The sequence below is a fragment of the Zalophus californianus genome, chromosome 17 (assembly GCF_009762305.2).
Source record: "Zalophus californianus isolate mZalCal1 chromosome 17, mZalCal1.pri.v2, whole genome shotgun sequence".
NCBI lineage: Eukaryota > Metazoa > Chordata > Mammalia > Carnivora > Otariidae > Zalophus > Zalophus californianus.
In genome coordinates, this window is record NC_045611.1 from 29,335,145 (window position 1) to 29,343,640 (window position 8,496).

The window sequence follows — 8,496 nt, forward strand, 5'->3', positions numbered from 1 at the left end:
CTCTCTGTGTCAAATAAATAAATAAAATCTTAAAAAAAAAAAACCTAACTGAGTCAATACAGAGTAAGATTCTTATCACAGGCTCTTAATAGACACCCAGTAAAATGGGAGCTGTTATGAGTTCCATAGAAGCATAAAAAAAAAAAGCTAGGCAGGATTTGTACCCAAATGATAACTATGGTCACCAATTATTTTTATATTACATAAGTGTGAGACCAAAAAAAAAAAAGTCTTCCTTTTTTTTTTGGTAAAGGAAGAAAAAGAAGACAAGGAAGACAAGTTCAGCAGGGAAAGATATCCGAAATCTCTCAGGTAAATGAAAAAGTGAGCTCTCCGAGAGTCTGCATGGAGGTCATGTTGCCAATGAAATGTTGGGACACAAAATGAGAAAATTCTGCAAGTCAATAGGTCACACTTCTCACAGTGCCCATCTCAGGAGCAGGAGGTGGGGAGGCTCCCAGGGCACAAAATCTGCACTTGCAGGACCCTGAGAGCCAGCACCTCCTTCAATCTGCACCCTCAGGCCCCTCACCCCATCCCTGCGCCTGCTCAGGATCCTGGCTGAGGGTCTGTGAAGCCTTCACTTACTCTGCTCTTCATTTTTTATTCTTCTAGTTATTTTCACACTTGTTCTTTGTTTCTGTCTGGGATATCAGTCTTTATAATAATAAATAGTTGTTTACGGAAACCATATCAGTGTTTTGGCAGTGATTCTTTATTTGTTTTTATTTTATGTCATGTTTATTTCGTGTCTGTTTCCTCCTTTGGGTATCAGTAAAAATGCAATGCAATCATGATAATAGTTGCTACTATTAGTTATCCATTTGGATCCTCGGTGTGGAGCTGCCTGCCCCCAAAACCTGCCTAGCCCCTCGTGCAATATTTGCTCTGTGGAATAACACTTCCAACCAGCCCTTTATGAGCACTTGTGTGCCGGGCCCTGTGCTGCCCCAGCGATTAGCTCAGCGAATCCTCCTATAGGCCTTCCATGTAGGGTCTGTTAATATCCCCACTGCCTTCGAGGGAACACGAAGTTCAGAGACCTCAAGAGGCTTGCTCAGGGTTGTGCAGCTAGTAAGAAGTAGAGGTGGGATTTGAGCCCTTGGAATCAAGCTCTGGAACCTATACTCTCAAAAGATACCCCATGCTGCTTTGCTAAGCCCACACTGGTCCATTTAATTGCATCTTCAGCTATCCTGCTTTGGCATGTCCCTGGCAACCCCCACCACTTTTTTTTTTTTTTTTTTTTTTTTTTTTTTGGTGGCACTGTATGCAACAGGTCTAATGTGATATGCTGGAGAACCTAAATACCCCACCAAGAAAATCCGTCTCTGCCCCATCCCTGGGATGCACCAAAGGGTTTTTTTTTTTCCTCCCTTTTGTTAAGAGGCCTCATTTCTGACTTGATGAAAACATTTGTAATAGATAATCAAATGCTGATATGTTGCAAGGGACAATGCCTTATTTGTTAAATATAAATGAACATGAACACGGGTCCTCCATGCTAGAAAGGCAAAGGGTTCGGACGCCTTTTCAGAGGGACAGGCTGAGCCCCAGGAAAGAAAGCCAGGAGCCCCCAAAGGGTCTGGTCTAGGACGGTGATCGACCGACAGCTCTTGTGTGACAAGATACATAGTTTCTTTTCAGCAACAGGCAGATTATTGGTTACTATAGTTTCCCTAATGCTCAAATACAGCTCAGGCCTAAGCTGAACAGAATAGGTTAAAAGGTGCCGAAATTTGGCCCGGGAAGCCACATGTTGAGAATCAGACACCAAACAAAGCAAAAAGCACATCTCCCTGGTCTTTGATGTCTTTTCTGAGGGATGTAGAGTGAGAAAAATACAACCGGTGCTCAGGCCCGGGGCTTGATGGGCCTCTGTGACAATGGCCGGCAGAGTGGGAGCCCAGCACAATGCCCAGACAATGTCCCCAATCCCAGGCGTCCCTGGGCGCGCTGCTCGCTCACAAACACCCCGCTGGAAAGAGCATTTTAGCCCCCGGTTTCTTAGAAAGTTCCTGCTGGCCTCTCCAGCCCAGCTAAATTGCCTGCCTTCCCAACCAGACTTTTTTTGCAAGTATCCTTCCGAGAAACAGAAAGAGAGAGAGAGAGACACGCAACTTTCTCACTAAAATGCCACTGTCCCCCAGCCGCCTAAACACAGCCACAAGTCAGCACCATTTCTCCGCTTGTTTTGAATTTTCCTAGATCTGCATAAACATCTTTTCTCAACTTCAGAAAAGAGAGAAGCTTTCTCCCCTCAGATAATTCATCTTTGCTCTAAAATATTGCCTCGCGGATCCCTTGGAGGTGATGGTTGATGTTTTTTCATAAACGGGATTAAATTAACCACTATTTATGCCAACGATGTGGGTCTCTCCTCTTCTGCTGGGATCTGTTTATTTCATTTGGCTTTTTATTTAAATTTAGGGAGCAGATAAATGTGCTTTCACGTTTGGAGATCTCCATCCATCTCCAGCCGGCTGCATCTGGGAAAGTAAGTGTGTGGGAGATTATGAGAGAGAGAGAGAAAGAGCGGAAGAGAGAGAGAGAGGGAGGGAGAGGGAGAGAGAGAGGCAAGCTGACACATGGAGTTCTGAATGTTTTTTGGTGGTTGTTGCAGTATTGTGTTTCTGGTTGTCATTAGTTCTTTATAATGTTTCATGAAAAATATCTAATTGTAACAACTGTATTCCTCCAGTGAACATATTCCTTGAATTGAAGCACTCACAATGGTCATAGGATAACTGTCCTTGAATTTGAGCCCTTTGTGAGCCGTCAATAGGCTTACAATGTGCTGAATTAGCAGGCATATTAATGGGCAGATGCAATAGCTGGCCATTCTTCAGCCTCAAATCTTCTTATGCAAATACCCCATGAATTCAGTTCAAAGCGCTGCCTTCAAAATGAGCTGAGACCCCCCCACCCACCCCCAGAAGGGACCCCGGGCGAAAGTGACATGAGAAAAGTTTAGACACTTGTTTTTATAACTGGACATGATCTTGTTATCATAATCTGATACTGGTCACTTGCATGGCCGGCTTGTAGGATTTTAAACCCTTAACAGAGAGAGATAATCTTGGCCTTTGTAGGAGTGTGGACAGAATCCCGGCGTGCAGGAAAGCCAGCGGTGAGAAGCACAGTTCCTGCTTTCTCAAACAAAACTTTTCATGATAAAAGCTTTTATCCCAGGATAATCACCCGGCTGGATTTCAGTGGTGTTGGTGAGGTTGGCAAAGGGCAGGAAAAGCAAATTTTTAAAAAAATGAAAGTAACTGATTCCCGAGATGACCCACAATCAGGCCGAGTCAGCTGTCGGAGTCCCCATAATAGGAGCTGTAGAGTTTTCAAAGATCCCAGAGAGAACGGATTTTTTTTTTTTTTTTTTTTTGTCATTTCTCCCTACCCCAAGCAAGATAACATAAGGCTTAGCTAGCATTTCTGGGCTACCAAAATGTGCCAGGCATTTTTATTCTGTGCTTTGTCCTTTATGTGTATCACCTTATGCAATTTTCACAAATACTCTATAAAGTAGATACTGTTACTGTCCCCATGTTGCAGATGCGAAAAGTGAGGAAAGGGCCTAGGTAACTTGCCCAGGCACCTAGAGGCCATGAAGCCCTCTAGGGCAACGGGCTGCAGACATATTAGCTAATTCCAGTGGGAAATGGTAATTTCCCACAAAGACTTTCTTGCCAGAAGAATCTGCTCCCTCTCCCCCGTGCCCCTCTGAGCTGGGTGGCCGAACCCGCGTAAGGATATTTGGCCACTTGGCCCCTGTAAAGTGTTCTTTCCTCCTTGACACAGTTATACGATAAACTTGTATTTATACTAGTATTTTAAAGCAGAATATAGATTGAATAGTAATGCTCCTTTATATTGTGGCACTCTAATCGCATACAGAGCCGAATCCCCTGGCCACACGCTGAAAGTCAGCTATTGCTTAACAAGAAGTGACAAGATCGTGTGGCATCATCGATGATAACAGCCGATTTACCCATATATTTACGGGGTATCATTCATGTATGCCTCACGCTCACCCTGTAAAGGAGGTGGGCTGTAATTTTCACTTTACAGCTGAGGAAACTGAGGCCCAGATAGGTTCAGAAATTTGTCCAAGGTCAAGGAATTGAGATTTGAACCCAAGAATTCTGAGTCGACCCTGAACCTCTCTGCTACAGGCCAAACAGAATGTTCCAGCCACCCTGGGGGGTGGGGGCTGGGTGGGGGTATGGTGGCTTCGCTTTCCCTTGATCTGCCCTGACATTGCCACCCTACCAGCTTATCCGAATTCATCTGCCCCTTACCAAAAGTCTGTTTTAGCCTGATTTTTTTCCTTGCCCATTGGCTCCCCACCTTTCTGTAGGAGTCTTTGGTTAGTTATGTGATCATCTTGCATTCCTCACACTGGGTGTGTGTGCGCGTGTGCATGCTTGTGTTTGTGTATTTGTGTGTGTGGGGGGGTGCACGCATGTATGGTGTGGAGGGTTGATTGTGGGGACGGGGAGGCAGAAAAGGAACAGGAGAATTTAGCATTAGGGAGACTGAAGAACCCGGAGCCAAAGAACTTACCCAGGGTCCTGGATTTGGGTCGTCCCCTCCAAGAGACCCTCAGGAAGGAGACTTCTCCCCACGCTAGCTACCTGGAGTTAGAAGCTTAAAGGTTTGTTACCCAAAGAATCAAAGAACAAAAGTATGAGACCTGTCTACGCTTCCCAGAATAACGTAACAACAATAACAATACATGATAATAACAGTAATAGTAAACACTAATTATAGATGCTTGATCATGCCCCAGGCCCTGTGCTAAGGGCTTTATGTGGATAATCTGCTAGTCATAGATAGGACAACGCAAAAGAGAAAAATATCGCCAAAGTGGAATAAAATACACAGTCGTTGGGAACCTAAAATGGAGGGAGGGGAAAGTTCATGATGAATGGTGTGTTGGTCAGCTCAGGCTGCCATGACAAAATACCACAAACTGGGTTGCTTAAACAATGGATTTTTTTTTTTCTCATGGTTCTGGGGGCCCAAAGTTCAAGATCAAGGTGCCCTCTGCTCAGCAGGGAATCTGCTTCTCCCCCTCCTTCTGCCCTTTCACCTGCTCATGCTCTCTCTCTCTCTCTCTCTCTCTCAAATAAATAAAATCTTAAAAAAAAAAAAGAAAGAAAAGAAAAGAAATTAGCTTGACCAGACAAGTCACATGGATCCACAGTCATAATGAAAACCTCGGTTTACAATTTCATCTAGGGCCAAAATGAGGAAAGAAATAAAATGAACCTGATTACTTCTTCATTGTTTTCTTAGAAACCAAAAACCACATTTATTTACCATTTAAACAGACCATTTAAAAAATTAATTCAGGTCCATCCCTCTTCTTTTTTAAGATTTTATTTCTTTGAGAGAGAGCAGGAGCGGAAGCAGAGGGAGAGGGAGAAGCAGACTCCTCATTTCATTTGGTGGGTTCCGTTGTTTTTCCCTTGACTGTCGATGTAGAAAGGGTCTCAGGAGATGACTGTGGTTTAGATCACCATCTCTCCACGAGTACATTCTGTACTTCGGGGAGGTCTCGACTTTCCCCAGAGTTTTTCCTGGAGGGTAATTGGAAACTGTGCTTAACGTAGCATGGCTTTTCAAATTGAGTTGAAAAGTTCATCAAAATGTCATTAATCTGCTTTCCATAGCCTTTCTTGATTAAGTCAAACTTGTGTCTGACCAATTATTTATGAAGCAGAGCTCTGGATGGAGCTGTTTGGGCATCTGTGGCCTGACGTTAGGTTGGAGAAGGGACCGAGCGCTTCGCTTCATACCTGGAGTGGGGGGCTCAGAGGCCCTACTCAAATGATGTCACTGCCCATCCCTAGCCAAAGGAGACCGTGGTTCCCCCCACCCCCGGCAGGTAACTTCTCACCCACCAATGATGTTTCACTGCTAAATGCAGCTGAGCATCTGCTGTGCAGAAAGTATGATGGGGTGGGGGACCCACGTTGGGGTGACTCTTTGGAGGAAACACTTGCATATTTCAAACTGGCACTAACCCACATCTGATGTTGCTCAGGCTGCCCTCTGGAAGTGGGCACCAAGAGAAGAGACTGGGCCTGACCTCCGAGCTCTGCCCCAAAGTGGGGTTAGCACAGAAGTGAATCCAGATCCTAACAATGACAATAATCCTTGTGATGGCAACATGTGTATGTGTCCGTACGCTGGACACACAGTTCTTACAATATCTCGGTCAAAGAAGGACCATCAGCCTCTTTTCTCCAATAAAGAAACAGAAGCTCTGAGAGGTTAGTTCCTTTGCACAAGATCTCAGGATCAAGGTGGGAACCTGAGTCTTTCTGTGCGAAAGAAAGATGTTCTGGCACTTAGTCACCATGACCGAGCTCCTCCCACCCCACCCTGGAACCAGTTTCCTTAGGACAGAGAGGACATCTCTCAGCCCCAGTGCCCAGTGTGATGCCATTTTCAATGACTGAGGCACACATCACAAAACCAGTGGAAACGTCAGAGAGGACACAGCTTGCTAGGGGCCACAGGGCAAAGGAGAGTCACGGAATTGGTGAAAACCAAATGGCCAGCTCCAGGGAACAGCCAGGGAGTCTGAGAAGGGGCCAGAACTGCGGCTTCCCAGAGGCCACCCTGACCCAGCCGCGTAGCTGACAGTGTGCCCTCCGCACCCCCAGGGCCTCGGAGAAGAGCAAGCTGCCCTGTTCTGTTTCTGTGGTTTCCCCGTTTGTCATGGTGGCGAGCATACAGCAGCTGGGGTGCCTGGAACCTCTGCCAGCAAGCTCAACACATGCCCTTAGACAGTAGTATGTGGGTCAAGTGTGCCTCTCTGAGAGAGAGAGAGAATGAGACAGAACCCACATTTCTAGAGTTTCAGAAGCCTTAGTGGTTCCTGACGGGGCTCTGGGCAAGCTGCCACCAACACCTCGAGACTCAGCCAGATCCTGTTTGATGAGTTTCTAGGTCTCCCAAAGACATCTTTATTAATGTCCGACTCCAGAGTTTGGCTTTCCAGGGTCAAGTCTCCCATATATCTCTGAGAGATTCTGCAGGGAGAGGAGGGGTCCATGGGCCCACAGACTCTTGATTTTCTCTGTGTTTGTTTTTTATGGTTTGAATTTTCTCCTCGTCTCCCCTCCCCCCCCTCTTCTCCTCCTTCTTCTCCTCCACCTCTTCCTCAATATTTTAAGTAGGCACCGAAGTTTCATGGTATAAAGTGCAATATATCACCCCAATGCATCAGCACCTCCCTCCCTGCCTGGGGGGCTGTTCTCTAACAAGGACCACCTTCCCTGAAGTCATTCTGGTTCTACCCGCTGTGCTTGGCTTTATTTGTGAAGGAGAAAATAAAGGTGGTCCCCATTGGAACGACCTTAAGCAAAAATGGAAATTTACTTATTGGCTTGTGCAGCCAAGATGCCCCGGGTAGCAGTAGATCCAGGCTGGGCCTCTCATCAAACGATGTTTAACAGGATCTGGTCTCTCTCCTCGTCTGTCTTCGTTGGCTCTCTCTTCAGGCACGCTCACTCCTTAATTTGTGCAGTGGCTTCCAGCCTCCCTGGCTTATGGGTTTCTCCATCCACACCTGTTCTCCCAACAGTCAGGGCCTGTCTGTCATTGGTTCAAGTTCAGTCATATGCCTATCTCTGAACCCAAGGGTCAGAGGATGGGGTATGCCAATTGGCTTCCTCCTGGGTCTCCTCTCACCCTGGCACTTAGAAATGGAATGGCTCCGATACCCGCCAACATGGGCCGCGTCCACACCAAAACCGTGAAGAAGGCGGCCTGGGTCATCACTGAGAAGTCCTACACGCGCCTGGGCAATGACTTCCACACCAACAAGCGCGTGTGTGAGGAAATCGCCATCATCCCCAGCAAGAAGCTCCACAATAAGATCGCAGGCTATGTCACACACCTGATGAAGCGGACTCAGAGGGCCCTGGTGCAAGGCATCTCCATCAAGCTGCAGGAGGAAGAGAGAGAGAGGAGGGATAATTACGTGCCCGAGGTCTCAGCCCTGGATCAGGAGATCACTGAAGTAGACCCTGACAATAAGGAAATGTGGAAACTCTTGGACTTTGGCAGTCTGTCCAACCTGCAGGTCACTCAGCCTACAGTTGGGATGAATTTCAAAACACCACGTGGAGCCGCTTGAATCTTCCTGCTGTGCTGTAATATCTTCAATAAACCTTGGACAACAAAAAAGAAAAAAGAAAGAAAGAAAGAAAGAAATGGAATGGCTCCTCCCAAACCACATGGAGTAAGAAATGGAACAAAAATCTGTATGTCTTCTGAGGTCCGGGGACCTCAGAAGACATACAGATTTTTGTTTTCAAAAGAAAGAGGATTGTTAACCCAAAGTAAGCATGTTTCTCCCAAAGATCCAATGTCTTAAGGCAATTCCTTGAAGGAAGAGCTTTGCGAGCAGTACACTTGGTCTTCACATCACCAGTCCTGGAGAAATGGGGCGTTGCTGAAGGAAATAGTTTT

At 46.2% G+C, this 8,496-nt stretch overlaps 1 protein-coding gene across 1 annotated transcript; it reads left to right on the forward strand.

Moving 5' to 3' along the window:
• Positions 1-7,753: 7,753 nt before the first annotated feature.
• LOC113936553 (40S ribosomal protein S17-like) lies at positions 7,754-8,206 on the forward strand. Its single transcript, XM_035725319.1, has one exon. The coding sequence runs from the start codon at positions 7,754-7,756 to the stop codon at positions 8,159-8,161; it is 408 nt and encodes a 135-aa protein (XP_035581212.1). The 3' UTR covers positions 8,162-8,206.
• Positions 8,207-8,496: the final 290 nt, after the last annotated feature.

Bases quoted from the DNA above. Each gene is read 5' to 3' on its own strand.
- LOC113936553 (XM_035725319.1), top strand. From the start codon at position 7,754: ATGGGCCGCGTCCACACCAAAACCGTGAAGAAGGCGGCCTGGGTCATC.